The sequence below is a fragment of the Rhamphochromis longiceps genome, linkage group LG23 (genome assembly GCF_057381845.1).
Source record: "Rhamphochromis longiceps isolate RC_006_pf linkage group LG23, R_longiceps_female_GT1.1, whole genome shotgun sequence".
NCBI lineage: Eukaryota > Metazoa > Chordata > Actinopteri > Cichliformes > Cichlidae > Rhamphochromis > Rhamphochromis longiceps.
In genome coordinates, this window is record NC_140578.1 from 7,002,443 (window position 1) to 7,029,750 (window position 27,308).

Sequence of the window (27,308 nt, forward strand, 5' to 3'; positions counted from 1 at the left end):
GTCTATCTCCTGTTTAAGGGGTGGGGGCTGCTGAGTTAAACTTCTTTATTACCGCGCATGCGCACAAAACTGCTCCGTAAGCTGTCAAATCAGAGCGTTTTCTACTGAACAGAGACCAGACATAGCACGGTGAGCGGTGACTAACTAATTAAAAATGTCCCGAGTTTAAGGAAAGCGACTCCCGTTACGAATTGCTGGAGTTTTAAAACAACGGAAAATGACTTCGAAGAGCTTTTTTCGGAGAGCAGAGGGGCGTGAGTACAAATGTGGACACTATCGTCGTTCCCAGACACACTAACCAGACCGTACTAACGACTCCTTAAAGCTGCGGATCTTTAAAAGTTCACACCGATCTTCAAGAAAACTCTAATTTGCAGTTTTTAATAACAGCAATAATAATTCTGGTTACCAGCAGCCACTCACTATGATAGTTACTTTATCAAGTGGTGTAGACTAGAAGCGGAGGTAAAGAGGCTTGGCAGGAGCTGGACAGGTAGCTACTCCCGTTGCGATGGGCAACCGCGGGATGGAGGATCTAATTCCGCTGGTCAACCGCCTTCGAGATGCCCTGAGCAGCGTGGGGGAAAGCTGCAGCCTCCACCTGCCCCAGATTGCTGTGGTGGGCGGCCAGAGCGCAGGCAAGAGCTCCGTGCTGGAAAACTTTGTTGGCAGGTAAACCAAAGATACTCATCTCTATACAACAGAGACCACTGATACCAAGAGAGCATTTTCATTTGTAACAGATCTTTTACAAATTAGTCATAACCATTATGAACAAGTTTCATATTCATGACTTTCCCCTAAGTGACTCACTCTTTACTAAAGAACGGTGAAGTTACAATGTTATAACTGATGATGATTATTTGAGTCATACCAAATCTATGAACCATCATGAACCAAATGCTATACTCACCATTAATTAATCAAATTGTCACAACTTAGTTAGGCTGATCATAAACCAGTGAGCTTAATGTGGAGTAATGACTACGTTTGTGTGAGACTACTGGGGACACATTACTCGGGTTTGGCATGGCAAAAAATGTACTGTATACACTTTATATACAGTACTTTAAATCATTTTATATATATTACAGTATATACTTGTTATACACACAGTATTATACAGAAAATACTGTGATCTTGACCCACAGCTCATTTTTTTGTTTCTAAGTAGCCAGACTTTCTTGTAATTTTTTTTAAATGTTCTTTTGTTGAAAATTGTCTTTTCCCCACCAATTTTCTGTCAATTTCTGACTATTTTCAAAGGTATTGTTTGTCTTCTTTTTTTAACTTAACACATCTAAAAATCACTGAAGAATCAAAAAGGCAACTAAGTAATGAACCAGTGTTGTGTTTACACATAACAGACAACTTAGCAAAGAATCCACTTTAAATTGTATCTTTGGGTATTTTGCTGCTAACAGCCTGTTGCAAAAACACACAGTTTCGTCCAATTTCTTTAGTTGAATCTCCAAAAAACAACAAAGAAGATTGTCAGGCATAAGTAGTATTTTTGCACCAACAAGATGATAGGCCCCTTCAGCTGATCCATCCGCTGTTCACTGCAGCTTCATCATAAATTATCTTAGTGGAAAAGTGGCTGTCAATAAGCCATTCCCAATGAAGGGAAACAGGTGGAAAATACTGAGAACTGGATTGAAAATCAGTGGTAACAAGTCTTTGAAGCGATAAATTCACATTTTGATTCAAATTATCATCAACAACATTGTCAACAGCCTGCATCGTTGTCAGAAAATATGTATTTTTTTTATTTAAATAACTTGTTAATTGTATTAAAATACAATTGGTGAGTTTTTTCTGTTGTCAAAACTGTTCAAGGTTGGGCCTGTGAAATGCATGATTTCCCTAAAGTGAAAGGAAAACTTAATACAGCTGCCTGTGTTCATACTTTCTACATCATGGCATCCATCCAACTCTAGTCTTAAATGCTATGTTGCTAGTCTGGAGTGGTGGATGCCGGGCATGTCAGGGTCTGTATGTAAGTAGTCAGTATAGCAGCTTATCTCATAGAGAGGTGTCACTGAATAGGTGACAGTTAATATGACTTCTGAAACACAATCAAAGCAGAATTCTTGCTATCTTGTAAGTCATTACGTTCACCAAGGTGGAGCTAAACAAGCTTTGTTTTGTTTCATCTTTTTCTGCCCTTTAACAGATTTCAAGGTCCTAAAAATATCCTCGCTTGCTTATGAATAACAGTGTTGTCTGGGTAAAGTTTAAATGCAACTGAGAGCATTTGGTGTGTGATGAGGAGACCAAGTACTTCTATCCTGTCCGGAAGGAAAACTGATGATTAAGTCAATAGTCTTCAAGCTTCCTGAGACAGTAAAGCTTTGTTAGCCGTAGGAGGCCTATGCATTGTTCTGATCTGTAGGCCGTCTATGCAATAATCTGTGGCATTCCAGCAGCAGGCTGTTCACGTCCTGATATTTTGTAACATACCTGTTGGACATGAGTATGTTCTTTTTGTGAATGACTGCAACAGCTGTTTAAACTAAGACAGGATGTAATAAAACAAACTTCCTGAATCTGATTTTAAAAGGAAAGGGAGTGTTATTTATACCCGGTGCATTTGGTTTCTCTAGAATTAACCCTTTATTTAGCTTTATTACCCAATCTAATCCATGCTGTTTTAATGCAACAATTGACAGCAACAGTCACCTCAGACTGCTTTATTTTGTAAGGTGCTATACCCTATAATATTGGAGAGAAAACCCCAATGATGAGACAATCCTTTGTGAGCAAGCACTTGGAAACAGTGGGAAGGAAGATCTCCTTTTTAACAGGAAGAGACCTCGTTTAAGGAGGAGCAGTTATCTTTTGTGACTTGTTGGGGGTTGAGAGGGGAAAAAAGAGAGAAAAGGCAAGCATAGCAAGACCACGAAACAAAAAGGACAAAGCACAAACTATGGGAGAGGGTAGAAAAATTTATGACATGTGATAGTTATATTAAAAAAAACACTGGGAGTGAACAAAAGGGAAGTGGAGAAGAAATACTGTGTTCCTCATGGAAAGTCCCATGGCAGCCTGAGTTAATAGCAACAAAAGTAAGGGATGGTTCAGGGTCAGCTGATTCAGTGGAAACTGTTAGCTGTATCAAAAAGGGAGGCTTTAAGTCTATCTACTGAACCTAAATTGGGAGCTGGTTCCACAGAAGAACAGCCTAGCAGTAAAGGCTCAGCCTCCCATTCTACTTTTGGAAACTCTAGGAACCACAAGTAATCCTGCAGTCTGACAGAGAAGTGCTTGGTTTGGATAATATGGGATAATATGATTTTAAATTCAACTGGATTTAAAAGAGCGTTAGTGAAAAGGAGATGATATGGGAGAAATTCTCTTTCTAGTCCATGTTAGTACTCTTATTGCAGAATTTTAGATCAGCTCAAGGCTTTGGGGGGAGTGACAATACAGAATTACAATAGTGCAGCCTAGAAGTAACAATAGAGATGAAAGAAGGCAGTCCTATATATCAGTTTATTGTGTCTCTTAAAGGACATATAGTGGTGAAAATCATAGGTCTCTTTACAGTATTACTAGAGGCCAGGTTAATACCATCCAGGTTACATATCTGATTATTCCTCAATTCTTCATCTGGTTCAGCGGATTAAATGCTAATCATTTTCTTGGTCTTGGTAACAAGAACGTTGCTGATGTTTTAGGACAGGGCTGTCAAACACAGGCTCAAACCTGGCCCAGCAGATGGCTTACAAAGACCAGGGAAGTTAAAATTGTAGTGTCTTGTATATCTTCACTTTACTACATAGGTATACACATGTACTGAAAATTTGATTTCTAGATCTTGACAATTTGTACAGTAACGTAAATTAAAGTTATGCAGTTGCTTTACTGGTCCGGCCCAGGTGAGCACCAACAAAACACATGAGGTCCATGAACTGAAGTGAGTGTGACACCCCTTTTTTAAGCAGTATGGCAATTGAACTAAACCTAATACTGGGTGCTATTGTGTCTAATGCTATAAAGGTACTCCCTAAATACTTTCAGTTTAATGGTCATATCTGTGGGCAAAGTATGTAAAATTATTAATATGGTATGGTAAACTTAATGTTTTATATTTGGTTTGGTGGTGGCGGGGAAGATGAATCAGCACCAGTAATAATACGCACATCTATGTGTATATTCTTTTATCTTTCCTCTAACAGAGACTTCCTTCCGCGGGGTTCAGGAATTGTTACTCGGAGACCTTTAATTCTCCAGCTGCTAAGTGATAACACAGGTAAGAGAGCTCATAGGGATGTCATGCCGTAGCATTTCTTTAAAACTGGCACCAGATGGCAGTATGGCGTCTTATGATGACTGTGCCTCATAGAGTCCTGCTTTTTATTGCCCTTTTCTATAAAAAAAAGAGGATTGGCATGATGGATAGCATTTTTATTTTTTCTCAGAAACAGTCAAAGTATTTTAAGACAGCTGCTAGAAGAAAACAGTTGCAAGAAAAATTGGTTATATTGAAAGTTAGTGCTATGTTATTGTGTTAGCCAGTTGACTAATTTTAAGAACAGCTATAGATTTGGTGGACTAGGCAGAGTTTTTCCAAAGATACTGTAATGCTAAGATGATATTATGAGCCTCTTATTGTTTAGGTGCTGCATGTATTCAAATGCTCTGTGTCTCCCCCAGAGTATGGTGAATTTCTACATTGTCAGGGAAAGAAGTTTACAGATTTTGACGAGATCCGCAAGGAAATCGAGACAGAAACACACAGACTTACGGGATCTAATAAAGCCATCTCTCCTGTTCCCATCCACCTACGGATCCACTCACCACATGGTACTGTGCAGGTCCTTGTGTTTTACTTGCCCCGCTTAACTTACTTTTGGTCTAGTTCTTAAACAAACCTTATGTCCATGTGTGTTTATTTGTATGTGTACAGTGCTGAACCTGACTCTTGTAGACCTACCTGGCATCACCAAAGTGCCTGTAGGCGATCAGCCAACAGACATAGAGTACCAGGTACGAGACATGATCATGCAGTACATCTGTAAGGAAAACTGTCTCATCCTGGCTGTCACACCTGCCAACACTGACCTGGCCAACTCTGATGCACTTAAACTGGCCAAAGATGTTGACCCTCAAGGTAAGCCCCGTGACTGTGAATGTCCTGCTGTTTTTAAATAGTGACATTATTAAAATATAAAACCAGTTCCAAAGAAGTTGGGATGTTGCGTAAGAGCTTATTAAAAGTAAAGATGGGTAGAATTTTGGAATTGTTTCTTTACATAAGGCCTTACAAAGACCTTGCATACTTAAGTAACACAATACTAAACTGCATACTGCATGTATCAAAACAGCATGGCTTTGTAGCCCAGAGTTTTCACCCGCTGAAAACATTTGGCACATTGAAGAATACAACAAAGAAGACCAGGGACTGTTGACCTAGAATCCTTTTTCAGACAAGAATGGGACAACATTTTCTGCCAAAAGTCCAGCAGCTGCTCTCTTCAGTCCCTAGATGTTTATAGACTGTTGTTAAATGAATAGGGGATATTACACAATGGTTAACAAGCTGCTGTCCCAACTCTTTTGAGTTGATGTGTTGCTGCCATCAAATTTAAAATAACTTTCATTTTTCTTAAAATCATACATTTTCTCAGTTTAACCATTTGAAAAAAAATTTCATGCTCTGTTAATAAAAGATGGATGGATGGATGGATGGATGTTATATTCCTTATTCACATTTGTATGGAAATATGCATGTTTTTTCTCTTCTCTTTAGGGCTGCGCACAATAGGTGTAATCACCAAGCTGGACCTGATGGATGAAGGAACAAATGCCAGACAAATACTAGAGAACAAGTTGCTTCCTTTACGCAGAGGTGTGTTGCTTGTGTGTGTGTTCTTGCTCAGTGTGCTATCAAATCGCAATAGAGACTCTCTGGAGAGGATTGACATAATCATTGTGTATTTATTACCAGCCACAAGCTCACTCACAGCCAAGCACAAAGATAACTTTAGCTCTTTACGTGACATCACTGTACTCCCATTCAGTGTGTGCGTGTATGTGCATGTATTCTATGTATGCAGCAAGAGATAAAGAGTAAGAAATGGATTATTGATGGTGTTGGTTTGTGTATCAGCCAGAAGTGTAGAGTCTGACAAGTGGGAACTGATAGGCACCAGCCCAGCTGTTAGCTTAGAAAAGTTTGTAATTTGTGTCTGTGAGAGAGCGGAAGAGACAGAGGCCTGGAATTGGGCAATGCAGGCAGTGTACAGACTGGCTAAAGCACCACCAGGTGCTGGCTGCTTCATGCTTTTCCTACAGCACTAATGCATTAGCCATGGAAGCCCTCTGAAATAATTCCGCCGGTAGCAGCATTGAGCTGAAGTATTAGATGTGAAGCCTAGTGCTATTACATCTATTACTGTACCAAATAGGCAATTTGGCCTGCCCCTCACAATCCGCCCTGCTGTTGCAGAAACACACACATTTCCTGCTTGTATGCTACAGTTATAATGGAACAAATGGTGGTCTGGGAAGAGTTCCCAGGCACCCTCCAGAAAATGCGAGTTGAATCCATCTTACATCAGAGGCCTGTAATTTCTCCTTCCTGTTAGTGCACATTGTCATCCTTATCCTTACATACCTTTTTATAATTTCCCTTTCAACTCCTTCTCCCCAGGTTACATAGGGGTGGTGAACCGTAGTCAGAAGGACATTGATGGGAAAAAGGACATTAAGGAAGCTCTGAGGGCAGAGAAGGAGTTCTTCCTGTCCCACCCAGCCTACAAACACATGTCTGAAAAAATGGGAACACCTTATTTACAAAGAATACTCAACCAGGTTCAATATGTGAACTTTTAAACTGAGAAATATTACATTATGTGCTTGTGTTATTACTAACAATATTTGTTTTCAGCAATTCACAAACCACATTCGGGACACACTACCAGCCTTCCGTAGTCATCTGCAGAGCCAGCTTCTGGCATTGAAGAAAGAAGCTGAAGATTACATGCAGTTTAATCCAAATGACCCCGCACGAAGGACCAAGACATTGCTACAGTGAGTCAGTCATTCTGTGTATACATATTCTATGTATATATATTTCTGTGTTTTTCATAGCCTGCATGTTTGTCTTTTAGATTAGTTCAGCGCTTTGCTGTTGACTTTGAGAAGCTGATTGAGGGCTCAGGTGACAAAGTAGACACCGTCAACCTGTCCGGAGGAGCTAAGATCAATCGAATCTTCCATGAACGTTTCCCCTATGAACTAATCAAGGTGTGTGTGTGTGTGTGTGTGTGTGTGTCAGAATGAGAATCAGAAACAAAATACTTTATTAATTCCTAAGGAAATTATGTGGTTACAGTTGATCCAACACAATAAGAACAGTTACAGACTGGACAAAATTAAATAATACAATGTATTACAAAGTTACAAATATAAGAAATAGGTTCAATATATACAAATAGCTTCTAGAATAATACAGAGATTTTATATATATATGATTGGCATCATTTCATGTGTGTGTGTGGGTGCCTTGTTTATTTGTTTGGATTATGATGTTTATGGTTTTGGTGATTGGTTTATGTTCTTCGGGCACCTGCATTTCCTTTAATAAGTGTAATGATAAACCAAGTTGCTCCTTAGCCAAGTGCTGTTTTTTATGAAGTACTGTGCATCTTTGCATGTCTTAAGATCGGGTCTGATGAAGGGAAGCTGCGGACGGAAATCAACTATGCCATCAGAAACACCCATGGTGTCAGGTTCAGTACAGTAGCAGTGTCAAGTGATTTTATTGTTTTGGTCTTTTTTTGTTTTTCTACTGTAACATCTTATATTTTTTTCCCTACAGGACGGGTTTGTTCACCCCTGACACGGCCTTTGAAGCCATAGTAAAGAAACAGATATCGAGGTTAAAAGGGCCATGTGTTAAATTTATTGACATGGTCAGTCAGGAACTAACCACCACTCTTTACCAGTGTATCGACAAGGTATAAATACTCTTGTTTCATGTATTTGTGTGTTGCTTTCTACACTTCGTGGTGTAGTAACTGTGTCATATCTCATTTGTGGTCTGTTTTTACTCTGTAGCTCAGTTCCTTTCCCAAGCTGCGAGATGAGACAGAAAGAATTGTTACCACTGAAATTCGAGAACTAGAGACTAAATGCAGAGACCAGGTAATCCATATTTGTGTAAGGGATGAATTGTTTTGGATTACTCAGTTGCATTCTTATGTTGTGTATTGTTTTATTTCATGAGTTAACATATGTTTGCACTGTCCAGGTCATGTTGCTTATTGACATACAGGTAGCCTACATAAATACCAAACATGAAGACTTTGTTGGCTTCAATAAGTGAGTCTCCACATCACCTTTAAGATTTCTAGCTAATAATAAGCATCGTTAATTATACACTATATTAAATCAGACTTGCTTTTCATTTATCTTAGTTCCCCCCAGATGCACAATCACACCAATACCAAGATTGCTGCACGGATTGGAGGAAAACAGGTGAGAGTCTAAATGGCTTGGCTTAATAAAATGAACCAGGGATCATGCAGCCCTAAAATGCAAATGAAGGCATTCTGAGACAGTTTGTCAGTTGAACCAGTCCATTGATCCTTAGCTTTACTTTTGTCTGAGTTAAATCTCCTGACAACTTAATTATTATTAATTATTATCAGTACAAGGAATCTGCAAAAATACAAACAAAATTCAAACTTTAAACGCATTTAATTTATGTGCTGTGGCACATAGCATATCTGTGTGCCACAGCAAAAATAAGACATTTTAGTCTTTTTCTATTAGATTTATATGTAGACATATTTATGTGACACATTTTGATTTAGCAGTGATAATTAAATACACATTTCTACTATAACTGGAACATTGATATGTGGTGTTGTTAATATTTGCTAAACAGCAGTAAATTTCAACCACAGCTTCAAAGGTAAATAAAAAAAAATTTATTTTCAAAGTCCCGAGTGATGCTTTGCTAATAGTTAACTGTTAAATGTAGTCATTGTTGGCGCCATCCCCAAAAATTGTCATATAATGAAAAAATTAACTCCATCTTTCTGTTGCTGCTTCATCTCCTGTTTTTTCTCTAGGGTGTGGCGCCTCATTCAAGTCTAATAGTAGGAGACCCGTTTCTTTAAATCTTCTCACTCACTGCTGCCTCTGCTGGCAATATGTGTGCACAGCGGTGAAGCTTAAGGGTTGTGGGTTGGCATGCTACTGATTGCAGCAAACACAGCAAAATGGCTCCTTGTAGCTTTAATAATCACATCTTTCATCATCTGCAACTTTCTCAGAAAGTGTTTTTTCTTTTTCTTGTTCAGTCTGTGCTAATCTTATAATTTCTCTTTCACAGTTCCCCCACTGTAAAAATATACATTTGCAGGAAGTATATGTTATCTTGGTATAATATGTCTCATTTCCTATAACTTGACACATCTTTCCTTTACAGTGCCTTTGTCTGTCACCTTTGACCGCTCTTCCTGTTTTCTCCCAAATTTGAACAGCCAGGCTCTGATTTCTGTGCTTGCTCGACCGTCTTTACCCTTTTAGGTTCTCTTAAACACCTGTGCAAGCTGTTTTTCAGTTAAATATTTTGTTGATTGCATCACTGTGTATCTCACAAATGTCTAACCCGCACAAATGTTATTTTTTTCCTCCAGTGTCAGCTGTTTGACTTTTACTCTTGTTTTCGTCAGCACAATCTGCTCTCATTGTATGACCTGCTTTTCATGCTTTCATGTGAATTGTGCCTTGCTGTGAACAATTGTCTGCTGTGTTGCCTTCTGAGCTTCTTACCCTTGACTGATGCAGGTCATACGCAAGGGTTGGCTGACCATCAATAACATTGGCATCATGAAAGGTGGAGCCAAGGAATACTGGTTCATACTTTCTGCAGAGAACCTCTCATGGTTCAAGGATGACAAGGTAAGGCCTTCACATTTATTTAATGACAAACTGAATTGAATATCTATTATCAAGATGAATTACACTTCAAATATTTTATTTATATAGTCCAAAACACAGAAATGCACTTAAGCCATCATCAGTTTATTTAAATAAATAAACTAAGCTTGAAATAGTGTGTTAATTGTTCATTTTAGAGAGGCAAAGTAAAATTGTTCATCTGTTCAGATCACATTCTTAAAAAAAAGAAGAAGTAGGTGGCAGAGATCTTAGTGGCCCTCTGCTCTGATGTCAGTGGGGCTGCCATCTGTCTGCCTGTCTGTGCCTGCTGTACAGGAGCAGAAGGTCTGCACAGCAAGTGTAGACAGGCAGACACACCACAACAGTCTCATCCTGTCACAGCTGATGTCATGGGAAGAGGGAAGGGCAGAGTAGAGGGAAAGAGATCAGAGAAGGGGAAACACATTGGAGCATTTCTCTACGGATAGAAACAAGCACCTGTAAACATTCACATCTGGATGAAAACTCTACGGCTGGATAGTTAACATTTGTGACTGTGAACGCGATAAAGAAACTTTGACATTGTTTGACAGACTGAGAATTGAGTGTTTTTTAGCAACAGTATGTTGATTGTTTTACAAATAAGTTATTGTTCTTGGTAACCACACTAAAATAGTTTGAAGGTTTAAGCTAAACAAACAGTGACATCATTCTAGTCACAACTAAAAGCACATCTTTAACCCCCTTCTCTCTGTCCAGCTAACTCTTGCTGTTCTCTCCTACCACCTGGACCTGTAATTGAACCCCACAAATAAGTTATTGTTCTTGGTAACCACACTAAAATAGTTTGAAGGTTTAAGCTAAACAAACAGTGACATCATTCTAGTCACAACTAAAAGCACATCTTTAACCCCCTTCTCTCTGTCCAGCTAACTCTTGCTGTTCTCTCCTACCACCTGGACCTGTAATTGAACCCCACCATTTCCTCCATTCATTCCTCTGACACCCCCCTTCCCATTCGTGCTGCTCTCCCTTCAGTCTTCCCCCTTGCTCCCCCCTTTTCTTCCTCTTCTGGGAGTTTAGGCATTTGGAGCGGCTCACTCTGACACAGCTGGAGCTGCCCCAAGCCAAACTGAGACTCACACACATACACACATGCACACACAAACGCACTCAGTGGACAGGGTTGTATATACAGTATACAGTACACATGCAGACTCTGATGTAAACAAAGTGACATGCAAATAGTGGAGAAAAATATACACTCACTCAGACAGACACATGGTCACTTTTCAGATAAACACTGGATTGCTTGAACGCTGTGTTCCAAACATAGCCCCAGGCATCCATATTATACACACAGTGTTTTAGGTTTCCTCTTGCTGTCATTCCCTTACTAAGCATTTGCAAATCAACTCAGTCATACAAAGACTTTTTTGCACACAGGCAAGAAGTAATACAACTGCAGGCAAGTAATCATCTGTCGACCACATCAGAGCAGCAAGCTGGTTCTCTGCTGATGATCAAAATGAGACATGTATGCTTCACTACATGGATTAAAGCTACTATAAGAATTAAAATTTAAAAAAAAAATCTTTATACATTTTTGCTATGGTTGTTTAATCTCTGCACCTCATCACCATGTTTATCACTCGTTTATGTGCATTTTAAGTCACCCATGGTATCACAGGAGATGAGATCTACTGATTTTTTTTATGTGCACATAGACATACACACAGACGCATAAGCCAAACTCCTGCTTCTTCTCCCTCACAGCTCACAGTTCCCGCTCTCATAACCCCCCGCCCACACTACCTCCACACATTACTTTTTTCTTTGACTGCTGCCCCCCCCAACACGCACACACACTTATTTTTTTCTTTCTTTCTCTTGCCTCTGTTGCCTTTTACTCCTCCTTTCTCTCTCTCTCCCTCTCTCTGTCTGTCTCACCCTCTTTCTCTCTTTCTCCCCCTTTCTGTGGTTGGCAGTCTCCCTGGGACTGTGCACATTCCTGGCTGGAAAATCTGAAGCTTTGTCCAAACACCAGCTTCCAAGATCTGCCCAGAGAAATCCCACATGGCTGTTTCTACACTGCAGACCTCCCCTTTTGACTCCCCCTCTCTCCTCTCAACTACTCCACAGTCTTACTCCCAAAAACCCCTCTTCCCCCCTCTTCACCCCCCAAAACTCCCCTGCCACCCTCCCTTCATCATCTCTGTGTTGATTGCTTCCATGCACACAGTTTTAACCTGTTTGAATTACATCTTCATTCTATTATATATGTACCCTGCACTGACCTCATGCTGAAAGTGCAGCTTAACCGTTCAGAGTTTAATCTTCACAGCACATTGAACAGACGAACATTCCTTCACCCCTCAACTGCCAGAACTCCACCAGGGAGCTGAAGAAAAACAGACGGCTCATGACTATACATTTAATCTACATGCACTCCTCTATGTGTTTGCATGTGAGGCCTATCTCAGGTCCATTAGCCTCTAGGAAGGGGGGACATAGCTTCAGACACAGCAGCTCTGATGTATGATCCTTCACGACCACCCTGACACCACTGCGATTACGACACACACACATAAATACACAAATGTGTATACAAAGCAATGCCACAATGTCCTTTAACCACAAGAGCAATCATATTGCAAAGCAGATGCACATGCAAAATGTGTGAGGCAATCTGTGGAAAAAGTTAGGTTAGAGCTTTTCTGAAGTTGCTGTGCGCAAAATAAGCTCAGCTCATTAGCTGATTTGTAGCCTTCTTAGTTTGCAGCCCTAAAAGACAGGAAAAACAGTCAAGTTATACTTCACATGTGTTATTCTCACTAGTCAACAAAGACAGTTAATTCAAGCTGACAAATACCACAAAATGGATGAGAGATTGTGCAACTTAGTATAAAGCTGGTCACAGTGATTAAAGATATGAAATCGTGTGATAGTATATGCATATTTAAAGGCACTTGCACATCTGCAAGCGAGAAACATCACAAAATAATAGACCTTATATTTGCCAGCATAGACTATGTGCAGTTTTCATCTTCTCTTGTGTATTTGTAGATGGCATTAGTATAAGCTGCTGATGCACTTCCTTGCACAGTCTAACCAATGTGCAGACTACTGTACACCAGTAAGATCCTGAACAGGTAGTCTGAACACTGGGATGACGGAGCAGGACCCTTTCTCGTTTGTGTTCGGCCTTGCCTTTTCCATCTCTGGCTGTTTTCTTGCAGTCCTGCATGAGGCGTTGGAGAGTTGACAAAAGGTTTCCTCTGTTTTTCTCATATTTCTTATCCGGTTCCAATGCTGGGTCGTAGGGCAAGACACACACATCAGACATCCACTCCTATGGGCATCTCTCCTTCAGACATGTTAGTGTACCTTGATTCGGTCGTCCGCAGGGCTGTGTCCCGATGTAGTATCCAGTCTTGACGTGGCACATTCACCCATTCAGCCAGGGATCTGCCTGTTCACTCAGGGAAGGCATAAGGAAATAAGGGGAGTGAGAGAAGGAGAGAGAGTTAGGGAGGAACTTAGCAGCCATATATGGGTTGATGGGACCCATGGGGGAATCAACTTTGGAGTGGTCTGGAGTTTCTCCCCATTTCTTCTTCACAATCGCTCCTGCTTTCTATGTTCCTCAACATTTCCTTGTCTACTTTTGCGAAATTCACCTCCCTCTGTCCATGTCTATCCCTCCGCTTCCTCTCTTTCTCATCTCTACTTTCTATTTCTACCCCATCGGAGCACCCTATACTCACTCCGGTCTCCTCCCTCTCCGTCTAAAGCGATCCCAGATGTTGCTGTATGAGCGCCAATCGCGTTCTGTCATTTTTTTTCAACCTCTGTTACAGGAAGTGGGCCCCTTTGTTAAAAAAAAAAGAAAAAAAAAAAGGAAAGAGGAGCAAAGGAAGAGAGTCGTAGGGTTCAGGGAAGCACTGGGAGAAAGACTGATGACCAAAATGTACTTCCAGAATAGTCGCCTCTCATTTCATTCGTGCACATGATCAAACGCATGAGCACATATTCGAATCTACACATTGTTAAAAAATGCTCTTCTGGCGTTAGGTATTCTGACTCTGGTGGTCACTTTTTTCTTTGAACTCTCCATCCATCCATGGCTGTACCTATAACCAGGCTTTATGGAAGGCCCTTTCTCAAAGGCTAGACAGAAAGAGCAGGCTGGAGAATAGAGAGATGAGGGGGAAGGGCTTGACTTTAGGAGAAATGTTGTGTTAGAGCTTGAGTCTGAGTAATGACTTTCACATGTGGCCCGGCCTCTCTACCTCTTTTTTTCATACTACTTCTCTCGTTCCCTCCCTCCCTGCTTCACTTTTCTGCATCCTGCCTCCATACTGTCTGGTTCTCCTCACACTAGCCGCTCCACTCCTCCAACTGTTCTCCGTCATTCATAAGTCCCCATGGTGATGACAGACTATAGACTTATGGCAACTCTCCCCCTCCCCCACTGATTCTCCTGAACTAGTTTGTGAGTTGTTAATGTGAGTCAGTCTGACAGTCAGACACATCATCTTATATGAACTCGGATGCACTCCTAGCACAATGTTCCACATCTCCATTTCGCCTTGCCTTCTGACACTTTTCCCATTACAGTTCATGTCTCTTGGCTCCACTTTCTTCTCTAGGTGCATGCTAAGAAATATTTACTACCAGACACATGCAAACTGGCCTTAGTCTCTGGTGGTTTTTGCTATCAACGCTGTTATTGCCTCTATGGTGTCGTATATTACTCTGCATACCAATGTCAAAATTTTATCTTTTCATATTCTGTCTTTTTTCAGGAGAAGGAAAAGAAGTACATGCTTCCACTGGACAACTTAAAGCTCAGAGACGTGGAAAAGGGCTTCATGTCCAGCAAATATGTTTTTGCTATCTTCAACACAGAGTTAAGGTTTGTGTGTGGTTGGAGGCGTGTGCTTTTTCATATGTGCCTGTTTGGTGAGTGAATGCGTGAGTCAGAAAAGGGAGTTCTGTTCTTGTCACCTGCTCGATGAAACTTTTGTGATATTTTACGAGGGTGGACATGTTGGAGGAGGAAAGGGAGGAGATGTCAGAGTGGCGTTTTGCCCTTCCGCCGACCTCTTCCATTCAACTTTGCCACCGGAACCAAAAGGGATATCCAGCGGGTACTGGAGCGGATGCCGGTTTTTTTTTTTGCTCTCTAAGTATATGCCAGGCTTTTGAGGACAGAGCTGGGTTTTGGGTTTGCTAAGTTTATGGGTGTGAAATAGATTGAGAAGGACAGAGAGACAAAGGGAAAACATAAGAGGCAAGAGAGAGAGAGTGTTTAGGAGCTGGAGCTGACCCAAAGCCTGGCTGATTGTACCAGAGCATGTGGGCTTTGTTTATAATGCTTTGCTATGCTACATTCGGACACACAAACTGAATTCATAAGTGCGTGTGTGTGTTTCCACATGTGTGTATGTGCCTTTGCAAAGAGCATGCGTATAGACCACAGCATACCGACGGCAGGCTCATTAAGCAGCTAATCAAAGCCAGAGCGCTTGGATCAGAGATGAGGCTGCTCTTGTTTGGAAAGAATTGCTCGACTCACCACAAAAAGGAGGGAGAGGGAAGAACTGGAAGGGTTGGGGGGGGAGAAAGAAAGCAGCAGAGAGAGAGAGAGAGAGTATCAGAGCCAATGGCCAGGAATGTGTCAAAGTCTGTCCTGTGGCGCCCCCCCCAATCCAACCCCTCTACCCCCCTTTCCTGCGCCCTCACTCTGTTTCTCTTTCTGTATTTGTGTGTGTGGCTTTGTCCCTGTCTGACAGTAATCAAAACCTCAGGAAACTCTTCAAATCTAAAGCAGTCATAGCGCTGCAGAAATTCCTTCAGATTAGTGAAAAAGCTCCCAGTGAGCTGAGGAGAGAGCATAAAAAAAGGCCGTTTAAAACAAATGTTGGTGTAAGTGATAAATCAACATAGAGAACAATTTTCTTATGCGCTCACTGGTGTAAACGAATGTTCAGTGTCCTGATCTTAGTGTAATAGCACTCCAGTATTGTCATGGTTGGCCCGGCTCCCCGTCTGTTAGCCACCACACCCTGATTTATTAGCCTCACCCATACTAGCCCAGTTATAAGCACACAAACTAAAAGCCTATTTCTTCATCGCTCTGTATACCTCTCTGTCACCACAGTGTAGTTTCTCAGTTTCTGCTGTCTGTTGTTCTCACACACAGTCTTCACATTTTTGAGGTTAATTGCTACGTGTTCTGAATGTGAGAAGGGAACAACAAAAGGGGGAAAAAAACAATCGAGTGATTAAAGAAAAATGTTTAACAGATGGGCCACGGCCTGCTCCAGATTCTTTACTTGTTTCTGACTTTGTTACTAAGCGTTGAGATGTCAGATGATGTGAAGAGGGACGTGAGAGGACAAACAGAGAGCAAGCTGAGTTTGGGTATGAATCACGGTGAAAAAATACGTGATGATGATGATAAGGAGATAAGCTGCCGTGAATAAGGTCGTGTGAAGCATTGCGTTTGGGAAGCAATAAATGATGTATGTGTTATATGTGTGTATATCGGTGCCGTGTATGTTTCTGTGTGTGTTTTAATCTAGTTGAAAGTGTCTGCGTCTGTCTTTATGCCCTTTAGATCTGCAAGTGTCCAACATGTTACACGGGGAGGGTTGCCTACTTGAAAGTGTAACATAGACCTGACACACATCAGTTTACATAGAGCCTGATAGCTTCTGTTACCCGTGTATCACTTGATGTATACTTATATTTTTATTATTACTATACAGGATGCAGTAATGGGACACAGGTCAGCCAGTGCTCCATTTAAACAAAGTAAATTTTAAAAGATTCCATTGGCTGATTTTACAAACAAATTTATCAGCATGAACGAGAAATATTTGCAGGACACACTGCACATTGCTTTACAAAGCAGACTGAATAATACGGTACCCAGACTGACAAACAATAAAACTGTTAAACGTTTGTTATGGAAACACAAGAAATTATTTTTTCTGTACAAACAAAATGCTACTTATGTTTGTTTCACACAAAGACTGTATATAAAGATATATATACAGTCTGTGGGTTAGCGCATGAAGGCATCCTTGTGCCAGTAACATTTCACTTGTGTACAGATTGGGTCAGAGGCTTAGTAAATAATATTTGTATATAAAGAATTTCGAACACAAACAGTGAAATCGTCCAAGTGGCCTTGATGTTCTCTTTTAAACACTCTACACCCTAGCTGATAAGTTCGCAACTATAACTAAATGTTTGGCTTAATCACCTACACAGAGTTCACAAGAAAAGGTTAAAGTTCCTGTTATGGATAATAGGTCTTGTATACGTTCATCAGAGTTCCCATGAAACACATCGGAAAATGTGTTTGGTACGAACTGTATATTTTCTTAACCGTAAGGTAAGCACTGGGCCAGTCTCCCGTACAACGTATATAAGGTTTTGTGTATATTACTCCGTATTGCAGAAAGCTCCCTTGAGTTAAAAGTGTTATTGCTGTATATTTTTTGGACATTTCTGACAGGATTGTAATGAATTGCAGGAATGTGTATAAGGACTACAAATGCCTGGAGTTGGCCTGTAACTCTCAGGAGGAGCTGGACAGCTGGAAGGCTTCTCTGCTACGGGCCGGAGTCTACCCTGAGAAAGTTGCTGTTAGTACTTTGACCCCTAATTCAACGTAATTAAACCCAGTCCTGACCTTAGCTTTGGGGAACTGCACCTGTCTGCACCTTACCTTTGAGTTATATGCACTCATTGGCTTTGCTAACCTTAAACCCTGTCTGTAACCCCTTACCCCTCTCTCTCCATGTTCCCCTTTCTCTCCCCCTGCCAAAGAGAAAAAGCAAGTCCCCCACCCCTTCCATCCCGCTCTGTCGTTGGCTCTTTAGTACAGCATTCTTGGTCCATGATGTCACTACAATATGTGTGTGTGTGTGTGTGTTCTGGTCTGTTTCTAATCAGCAGTTCCTCGTCCCTCACACACTCCCCCTTTTTTTTTTCTTCTGCCCATTCCTCCTTGACTCCTTCTTTTTTGTTCCTTGTGTTCAACTCTCCTTGTTCTTATCCTATCAAATGTGTTTCTTCTTGTTACTAACATGGAATAGATGTGGCCACTAAATATAAAAGAAAGCTTTGTCTCTTTACACATCTGTATTTGTATTAAATTACTAGCTGTGGTATATCAGCAGTCCCTGTAGCATGGCACACTACACTGTAGATTATTGCTTAAATGGGTTGTCTGTATAGTGTTAAGATGTATGTATATGTCCCAACTTGTGTGTTTTTTACTAAGGTGGATGAGCAGGGGAATGGACCTCCTGAAAACCTCTCCGACCCCCAGCTGGAACGTCAAGTGGAGACCATTAGTAACCTGGTTGATTCCTACATGGGCATCATCTATAAGTTGGTCAGGGACTTAATGCCAAAGACCATGATGCACCTCATGATTAACAGTGTAAGCTCTCCAGACCACACTTTTAACTGTTATTTTTATTTTTTTTGGTGCAGCAAATCCTTTTCACTTTTTTTTCTACATTTTTTGTTTTTTTGAAATTTGAAATTCCACTTGATCCATATCCTGACCAACAGAAAAAAGAAACTTTCAGGGGGTAAAAAAACATTTTTTGCCACCGATTAAGAATATAGATTCGTTTTTCTGAATTAGAATAAAATACCACTTCACAAAGTTACATTTTAACTTCTCACAGTAGTTTATAATCCCTCTCTGTAGGTTAAGGAGTTCATTAGCTCTGAGCTCCTGGCCCAACTCTACGCTCTGGGAGAATGCTCAGCTCTGATGGATGAGTCACCAGAGCAGCAACAGCACCGAGTTGAAGTGCTCCAAAAGCATGCTGCCCTGAAGGAGGCGCTCGCTGCCATTGGAGAAATCTCCACCTCTACCTGCACTACCCCTTTGCCTCCACCTGTGGATTCTTCCTGGATAAAACCATCCAGGTGCAAATGTACACATATACATATATGGATTCATTGAAACAAATCTGTACAACCTATCACTTAAGCTTCTCTCGTCTTCTGCTTCTCTTGCCAAGCCTCCCTAAAACTGCAGCCAGTGGTAAGCCTGGGATCCGTAGCCATGCTCCACCTGTTCCTCGGGTGCCCAGCGCTGGACCCAAAAGCTCCCCTAATGGCTCTCGGCAGCACACTAGTCAACAAAATCGTACCCCAGCCTTGGTGCCAAGGTGACTGTGAAACCAGAGAGATTAGCCCATGAAACCTGACCTGTTGTATAAATGATGACCTCTAGGCTTCGCCAAGCCTGGCATTTATGCATACACATGCGCACACATGCAAAATCAAATGTTCCCGTACAAAGGCACAGGGTTAGAAAAAGTTGTTATTTGAGCTGGGTGGGGGTCTGCTGGAAAATGTGTTTCTCATATTCTCCTTCCCATCAGCCTCAGTAGACAAGACCTCCGCATGCTTTCTACTGGAGCCAGATACAACAGGCTGAGCGCCCTGTCAACTTTTCATCTTTCTCTCTGTCCTTCATTCCCCCTTTTTCTTCTAGCATGCATTTGTTTTATTGCCTTCCTCAGTTTTCCTCATGCAATAACCATTATTTTTCCTTTTGCCCGTACCTCTTTTTCTTCAACTTTTTCTTTACTTCTCCTCTTTCACTGGTTCCTCCCCTGCTTTTGGCCCGTCTCTCCTTTTTCTCTCTGCCTCATTTCCTCTGTCCTCTCCAATGGTTCTTTAGGTTCTTTCCCTCATACACTCTCTTTCCTTGCCTGAGTCTTTCCATCCAGCCTAATGCTTGTCTGGCTCCCCTATAGATATAGAGTCATTGGGACACGATCTTACTGTAATCAGTCTTGTACTTGTACTCTACTTGTATGCTCTATGCAGCTTTATGAGTCTTGCCTTTATGTGCATTTTCTCATCATTATAAAGTCTATTTAGCTTATCATGTGTGGAGCTACGGGCAAATAAAAACACAGTAAAGAAATATAGAAATATGTAAATTATAACTTGGAATTAGGAACAACTGAAAGCCCCAGCTGGCACTGCTACACTTGGATCAACTCCTTGCTAATAATAAGGCATCTCCTAATTCATGAACATCTTTATCCAGGGTTCAGAATTATCTTATTCCTTTATTTATTTAGGAAGGCTGAATGTATAAAGCTTATAAAGTCCTGACTGCTTAGCCCCAGACTGTACCTCTCTGCAGATTAACTAGAAATTTAAATGCAGATGATTAAGAAAGCTACAGTGAGAGACAGCACCGTCCCATCAGAGATACCATGTCCTCAAAATCATGCATAAGTCTTTCAAATTTTGAAAGATGTTATAAGATCTAATGTAGAGAAACTTTTATAGAAACTTTGCTAATATAAACCATATAGTAATGTCTTTGATCTAATATTGTCTCCAGGAGGCTTCCCCCAGCAATCCCAAGTGTGAAATAAGCCCCCTCTGCTCTGAACTCCATTACCCATCTGCCCCCATGGTCCTTTCAGCTGCAGCTGGCTGCTACCCGGAGACACTCCTGACCTGCATGATGTATAATACAGCTGAAGCACGATGATGGGCTTTTCTCTGTCTCCTCTGGGAGCTGCTGTCTGCAAAACTCACTCCATCCTGAGCCTGTTTTGTACATAATATCAACGGCCACAAACGATGGAATGTGCACAACTGTCTGCTGGCTTCTCTCAAGTGCCTGAACCTTTTGTAGATAAAAATATCAATCTGAATTATTATACTGAAAAGAATATACATGCACTGTTTCTATTTTCCGTGAATAAACAGGTATTTTATTTTTGAATGCATGTGCAAATGTCATTATTTGGAAGCTAGCTATCGCTGACTTGATCAGCATTAGTGTAAGCAGAACCCTATGCTGATTTATTTTATTTATTTATTTCTTTTGGGGGGGTTCAGTGGCCTACAAGGTGTTAAAACCAGCTAACTCAAAACCTTAGAAATTACCTTATGGGGTTGCAGTGGTCTCCAGTAAAGTCGTTAAATAATTTTAGTTGTAAAGCTAAAGCTATGGTCTTCAAATCCAATTTGAAGATAATGTTCATAATACCCGTTTATATGTAGGTGTGTGTGTGTGCGTGTTTGTAAAGTGTATGCGTTCTCACTGGTGTGTAAATAAACTCCGACTGGAAGACGAAGGAAAAAAAACTAAACATAAACATTTTAACCTGTGACGCGTTGTTACCACGGCACACTCTCTACTGTAGTTCTTCGAAGGAGGCCGCACAGCTACAAGCAGCTCGGCTGAACATCTTACCTGCTGCGCTGTTCAGACCATGGGGCCAACACTGCAGTCAAAACCAGCTGCAAAGCCCGCCGTCAAACGTCGCACCAGGACAAAGAAAGAAGTGAAGGTATGACACCTAGCGACCACCGCGCATTGTTGCCAGGTCGGCTGCACTAGTGCCCGCTGATGCCGTCATAGCTCACTTATTTGGTCATTAGCTGCTAACACAGAGGCTCCTAAACAACATATAGCAGTAGTTCTGGTGTAGTTTCTACAGCAAATTTTTGTTTTTTACATGTTGCAATTAAAGCAAAAAGCAAGAGGAGACAATGTGTCGCCATGTAGTTGTTCTTTAATCTGAGCCAAAAATTAAAAATAAACAGAGGAACCCCGGTCTGTTTCACACTGTGTGCTGAGCAAACTGGGAGGTCATCAGCATAAAGTTGTTTTTGGTTTTTTTAATGGAAGTTTGACTAAATTAGGTAGGCAAACTTCTGCCATGTTGCTCTCTGTCGACCGAAAACACCTTGTCAACAGGTGTTGCTCATCGGATGTGACGTCACTGATTGGGATTTGAACGGAAGGCGACATGAAAGACCCTCATCTTTTTCATTGACTGTAGAAAACGTCTACATTTTCTTACCTCAGTGCTCATGACACATTTCATATTTCGGGCCATATTTAAATTCACAACACAGCGACAATGTTACAACATATTGTCCCTTTGTGTGTATGTGTGTTGTTTTTTTTTATTAAAAACACCTTAATAGTAAAGGACAGAAAGTTTGATAACAACTGAAACATGACCCCCCCAAAAAGTACCATATTTTACAAGATTCATGAAGTTATCATTATATGGGGTGTGTAGCTCCACTGTGTAGTAGCTGAAGTGAACGCAACCCGGTTTAACCCTGGAAGGAGACAAATCCCTTCCAGGGTTTTTAAATCAAGAATGACACCTGGTGTAAAAATCTGCCAAATCAAACACTAGGAACAACCTGCTGTGCTGATGACTTGTGAACAAGGGACATGGTAACTCTAAAAACTGCGGCTATGTCTTATATTAAGCTTGTAGTGTGTAGCAGGTAAAACAGCTTCTTGTAGTATTGTATTGAATAACACTGAAGAAATACTCTCATTACCAAAATACACAATGAAATCCTAAAAGTCTTTTAATATTTACAAATAATTTGTGGAAAATGGAATTACAGCCCTTTATATGTGATTTCATTTTTTCTTACAGAGATTTGCAAACCATTAACATCCTGTAACAAGTCATATTATTAGTTGAGACCTTTCGCACAAACTGAGGTAAATTACAAAACAGTAGCAGCTTGAACATTAAAAACCATCCTCATACTACCTGGAAGAGAATAATAGTTTGTCATTGCTTTCCAATCATACATGAACCAGTGATAAAAAAAACAAAACAGTTAAAATTAGTCCTTTTACATGCACAGCACCAAGAAACCAGCACTATGACAGTGAATTGGTTCATATAAAATTCAGTTACACTTTTAATATCAGTTTGTTTAGGAGCTGCTTGTGCTAGGCTGCTTATTAGTGAAGGAAGCGGCTCAGGTCCTCACGAATCTCAGCCTCATCCCAGGGTCCATGAATGTTGTCTTTGTGCCTCTGCAGCCTGACAAGCAGGAAAGGACAGAGCAGTGTTACACTTGCTAAAGCCAGGGTTAAGAGCACAGCTCCACCCAGCGTCTGAGACCCCAGACCTACTATCCCTCCAATGCAAACTCCCATGCACACCCCAGTAAAATGGCCAGGGGCATTCTCCCTCAGCGTCTGCAGCAGGCAGGGCCACAGAGCAAACACCAGCAGGGCGCAGCTTAGCATGGCGAAAGTGTGCAGAGCTCCGGGTAACCTAGAGGCTAGGCACACCGAGGCAAACAGAGCTGCATTTAAAGAGAGGCTTCCAGGAGGCGATGGCTGGGCGTAAGGAAACGACACCAAATGGGCCAGCAGCATCAAAGCAGACATGGCGTACACAGTGTCTGTACTCACAGACTCTGTTAGTGTCTTAAGAACTGGCGAGAAGCCAAAGGTGAAGGAAAGGAAAATGGCTGCACTCTGTAAATCGGCCAGATGAGTGCGGGGTTCACCACATGATTCAACGCGAGATGTCAAGGCTTGATGAAGTCCATAACCCAGTAGGGCACAGATGAGGCTGGACCACAGCAACGTCTCAGGCAGCAGCAGACCCTGTGAAGAAAGTAGAGCTCTTTAATAACCCGCTCCATTTGGTAAAGACACTTTGTGCTTCAAAGATTGGGGGGGGGGGGGGACCCAAAGCAGTACCTGCTCCATGTAGAGCCAGAGGGTGATAAAAATGGCCACACAAGACAGCTGCTGTCCTACAAATCCAGCTTCCTTCACTACAGCCCAGTAACGGTACTGCCGGATGCCCTCGTTCCTGCGTAACTCCTCCAAGAACCGCTGGTCTACGTAGTTATCTGGAAAAGGCTGGCGTTCCCACAGCACCTTACGCCATGGCACAGCTGGACCTGGGGCACCATCTGGCCCCATCACCCTGATTTCAACACACAAAACACAGACGGTGGAGAGTTTGAGACCAGCAGGGGTGTTTTATCCACTACTTAAATGATCTGTCATACCTGCAATCTTTGTTATGTGGTTTTCATTATTTGTGGTTTCCTCGTAGTCTTTTGCACTGCTTACCCAGTAATGTCCCATTATAAACACATTATGTTTCTGAATATTGCACGACTGGAAAGCCCTTTGGTTAAAGTTACTACCGTTTTGTGACATGACTTGACTCAAAGTGGCTAGGGAAATTTATCATTATTTTACTAAACATATTAAGCCTTACAGACAAGGCTTAAAGTAGCAGGCCAACCAGGGTCCTTTTCTGGGTTCATAAAAAGACTTCAAAAGCTCTAAAGCTGATATAATATTATGTTGTTTTTAGGTAGTTCACCCACAGCTCTGTTAGCCAAACAAATGTTGGATCTGAACAACATTTGAAGCGTTTTCTTTGCTGTCAAGTGAATGGATATAATCTCTGAGTCTGTCTATTATAAAACTACTGGTTCTTCCGGTTTAAAAAAGGGACAATAAGCCCGCGCATCTCCGGTACGCACGAGTGTAAAAACAATAATGTGCTGAGTTAACTGAAATACCTACAAAAATATTTCTTAGGTGTTTTCCACCTACCTGGAATATGGTTTTACTCAGCGCCGATGCTACAATCTCATCCTGACAGTATCCCGGAAGTAAAGCGCTTTAGCTGCAGCGACCTCTTGGAGAACTCTGTTCTTCTTCTTCTGGCGCTCTCTGAAGTAGCTACACTGGCGTGCTGCTGCCCTCTACTGTCTGCTGGTCAGACTCTTCTTGACATTTTTATAAGACCTCTTATTATATATATTGTACGATATAATAATAATAATAATAATAATAATAATAATAATAATAATAATAATAATAATAATAATAATAATAATAATAATAATATGATGGATCCACCTAAATGAGGAAAAAAAAATTATAATCAAGCAAGGTGTAAAGAATAAATACAGTTTATTTACCTCTGCTCTCAGGTATTTAATCAACCTCTGAAGTGAGTATTTGCTTCAGTGGTTGTTTCTAGTTATTACTTGGATATTTTACATTCACAGCCAGCCCACTGAACATATTTGGGAGTGAGCTAGGAATGTGGAGATTTAGCTCATCCCACAACCTGGGATTTCTCTTTCTACTTATTTCAGGGAAGTAAGAACTCCTCTTCCACCTTTCCCCACATATCCTGACTCAGTTCTTTAACAAAATTGTTTATACCAGATTGGCATCATGAAAGTCTGCATGCTAAATGTTTCCCTCTACTCCCATGTGTACTGGTACTAACATCATTAGAATTGCCTATTGTATACAGTATGATAAATGTTTGTATATGAAATCTGGGTTTGGATATAGTTTTCTCTTGCTCTCTTCATGAATGTGAGTGCATCTTTGCAGGGAACCTTACGATCTGATATAATAATCTGTGGTTAGCATGCCACGCGCCTGTGCTGAAAATGAAATTGTAGATCTGTGTATGAATTTCATCTGCGTTCACCAGTCTGAAAGGGTATGCCCCTTGATTTTGATTTTTTTTTTAATATGTCAGGATTCAAAAGTCAACTTTGGTATCTGTGAATAACCGTGCTTTGTTTGAAAAGCACATTGGCGCTGTCTGTCCACTTTATGACAGTACCTTTTTTTCTTTTGCAAGTTGCCTGTGCTGAACATACGTAGCCCATTCTGTGCTGAAGTTATAAGACCAAACCCACAGACCGAAGTGGCTTCAAAAAGGTAATCAGGCATTTTAAAGTTCTAGGAAAATATTCTTAGAGTGGCAATAGTTTATGTCAATTTTAAAATTGTTTGTCTTGTTGATTGTGATATTAATCAATACGCTCATCTGTATCGTGATAATAACAGCTTCTCAAAGTGTAGACCACAGCCCCATGTCTCCCTGACAACAGCTCAGGCAGCCAGCAGTCATGTCAGCTCCAGCTCGGGGTCAAAGGAGCCACAAACGCCGACCACCACGGTAAATTCTGCCAACACAAAGAAACCCTGGAAAAGAACATTTAATTCCCAACAAGCTTTCTACATTCTCTACTCTTCCACTTTCCACTAAATTCATGTTGTTGTATTATTACTTTATGATTTAATCTTTGCCACATCTGTTCTATATTTGACTTTACAGAGGAAATCATTTCATAACGGTGTTTCCATGAGTACCCGGTCGTGCATACAGGGTGTGATAGGCCCGTAAGTATCATGAAACGTGATATTTTGTGGATTGACTAAAGCAAGTAAGTCGCAGTAACGTTTTCATTCTGCTTCTTCCCACCGTGTTACATTCACTGTACTTTGGAAGGGCCTGTGTTACTACACTACAAGAATGTCTGATCATCACATCTCTGCACCACCGCACCACGAAGGACATGTTAGAAGCCAAGCAGCTTCACGGCAGGGTAAATTATCCTTACAGATACCCTAGGTATTCTACAAGCATCTGCATAACTGGTTTATACACCCCGCTCATATGCAGTAAAACCAGGCTTGTTACTGTATGCACAAACATGTCGAAATGATTGTAAAAGAAGGTCTATTCATAACGCTGTTTCAAAAAAAGGTTTGGATGCTTTGGAAAAAGATGATATTTACAACATATCAAATGCTCCAAGTGAGAATCTTAAATTGTTTTTTTTTTTAAAATATATATATAAATAAATATTAAGTTGATTTGTTGCATTTTAACTTCCATAATTATCGAAACTGTTGTAAATTTGTATTTTTCTTTTTTTGGTGACTGGTCTGGACTGCTGGTTGCCATGTAGCTACTATAATACAGCCAGAACATGGTTTGCATTGTCTTACTGACCTAAGGAAGCCTTCTCTGAAACAGACATCATCTAGATGGCAGCATTTGTTGTGTGCCAAAATCTGTTTAGCAGATGCACAAGTTGTCCTTGCTGTATGCATGACCGCCCCTATATACTGTCACAGATGCTGGTATTTTTAACAGTACAGTGAGATTAAGCCAGATGGTCTTCTTTAGCCTGAAGAATACACCAACCAAGAAAAAGATCAAATAAAATTTTGAATGATTTGATAACAGCTCAGTTATCATTTAGCCAGGAAGTCTTACGTTTTTAAATCTCTTTTTCTTAAATGTCCTGGGCCAAGAGAGGCAGCACACCTTGTACGGTTGCATGCAGTAGTTTTTCAAAGTATTCCTAAGCCTATTGAAACACTTGACACTTCTCTACGGGATGCTCTTTTTTTTTAAAAATACCCATCCCTATTACTAATAAACCTAATTACCTGTGGGAACATTTCACCAGATGTTGCCCTTGTCTCACCTTTTTTGAAAGATGTTACTGTCATTAGCATATGCTAACCAAAAAAAAATAAAATTTCTCACTTTGAGCATCGAATATAATGGCTTTGCATTGATGACAAAGATAATTTCTGTTTTTAAATCTACATTTGAATCACAGTATCACACTCTTTGGGGGGGAATATAACAACAGAATGCAGAGGTCAGAAAAAAGGTGAAGCTGTTTAATCTGCAGAAATTTTCAACTGCAGGATATTAGCTAAATAAATATGATGCCACTTTCCCTCTTCTCCCACTGCTGTTTTA

At 40.8% G+C, this 27,308-nt stretch overlaps 2 protein-coding genes across 4 annotated transcripts; one reads left to right on the forward strand and one right to left on the reverse strand.

Moving 5' to 3' along the window:
* The first annotated feature begins 42 nt into the window (after positions 1–42).
* On the forward strand, positions 43–20,668 carry dnm3a (dynamin 3a). 3 transcript variants are annotated; one of them, XM_085397764.1, is made up of 21 exons: positions 45–672; positions 4,182–4,255; positions 4,660–4,809; positions 4,913–5,116; positions 5,756–5,854; positions 6,659–6,819; positions 6,896–7,038; positions 7,119–7,254; positions 7,672–7,739; positions 7,829–7,967; positions 8,068–8,154; positions 8,261–8,331; positions 8,427–8,487; positions 9,087–9,113; positions 9,808–9,921; positions 14,709–14,818; positions 17,450–17,561; positions 18,203–18,364; positions 18,641–18,864; positions 18,960–19,109; positions 20,306–20,668. In XM_085397764.1, exons 1-21 carry the CDS (start codon positions 512–514, stop codon positions 20,337–20,339), a joined length of 2,487 nt encoding a protein of 828 aa, XP_085253890.1. In that variant the 5' UTR covers positions 45–511; the 3' UTR covers positions 20,340–20,668. The 3 variants fall into 3 exon arrangements, with proteins under 3 accessions (XP_085253892.1, XP_085253891.1, XP_085253890.1); XM_085397765.1 differs by lacking the exon at positions 9,087–9,113 and having other exon boundaries at positions 44–672; XM_085397766.1 differs by lacking the exons at positions 18,960–19,109; positions 20,306–20,668 and having other exon boundaries at positions 43–672; positions 17,450–17,587; positions 18,641–18,780.
* A 1,626-nt stretch (positions 20,669–22,294) lies between these two features.
* pigc (phosphatidylinositol glycan anchor biosynthesis, class C) lies at positions 22,295–24,458 on the reverse strand. Its single transcript, XM_085398487.1, has 3 exons — positions 24,329–24,458; positions 23,453–23,684; positions 22,295–23,356 (listed from the first exon to the last, which is right to left on the reverse strand). The coding sequence occupies exons 2-3, from the start codon at positions 23,678–23,680 to the stop codon at positions 22,700–22,702; spliced, it is 885 nt and encodes a 294-aa protein (XP_085254613.1). The 5' UTR covers positions 23,681–23,684; positions 24,329–24,458; the 3' UTR covers positions 22,295–22,699.
* Positions 24,459–27,308: the final 2,850 nt, after the last annotated feature.

Excerpts from the sequence above, each read along its gene's own strand:
- dnm3a (XM_085397764.1), top strand. The coding sequence starts at position 512 with ATGGGCAACCGCGGGATGGAGGATCTAATTCCGCTGGTCAACCGCCTT. Across the intron at positions 7,039-7,118 it reads AGGACCAAGACATTGCTACA|ATTAGTTCAGCGCTTTGCTG; the intron begins GTGAGTCAGTCA and ends TTTGTCTTTTAG. Across the intron at positions 7,740-7,828 it reads AGAAACACCCATGGTGTCAG|GACGGGTTTGTTCACCCCTG; the intron begins GTTCAGTACAGT and ends TTTTCCCTACAG.
- pigc (XM_085398487.1), bottom strand. The coding sequence starts at position 23,680 with ATGGGGCCAGATGGTGCCCCAGGTCCAGCTGTGCCATGGCGTAAGGTG. Across the intron at positions 23,357-23,452 it reads TCTGGCTCTACATGGAGCAG|GGTCTGCTGCTGCCTGAGAC; the intron begins GTACTGCTTTGG and ends CTTTCTTCACAG.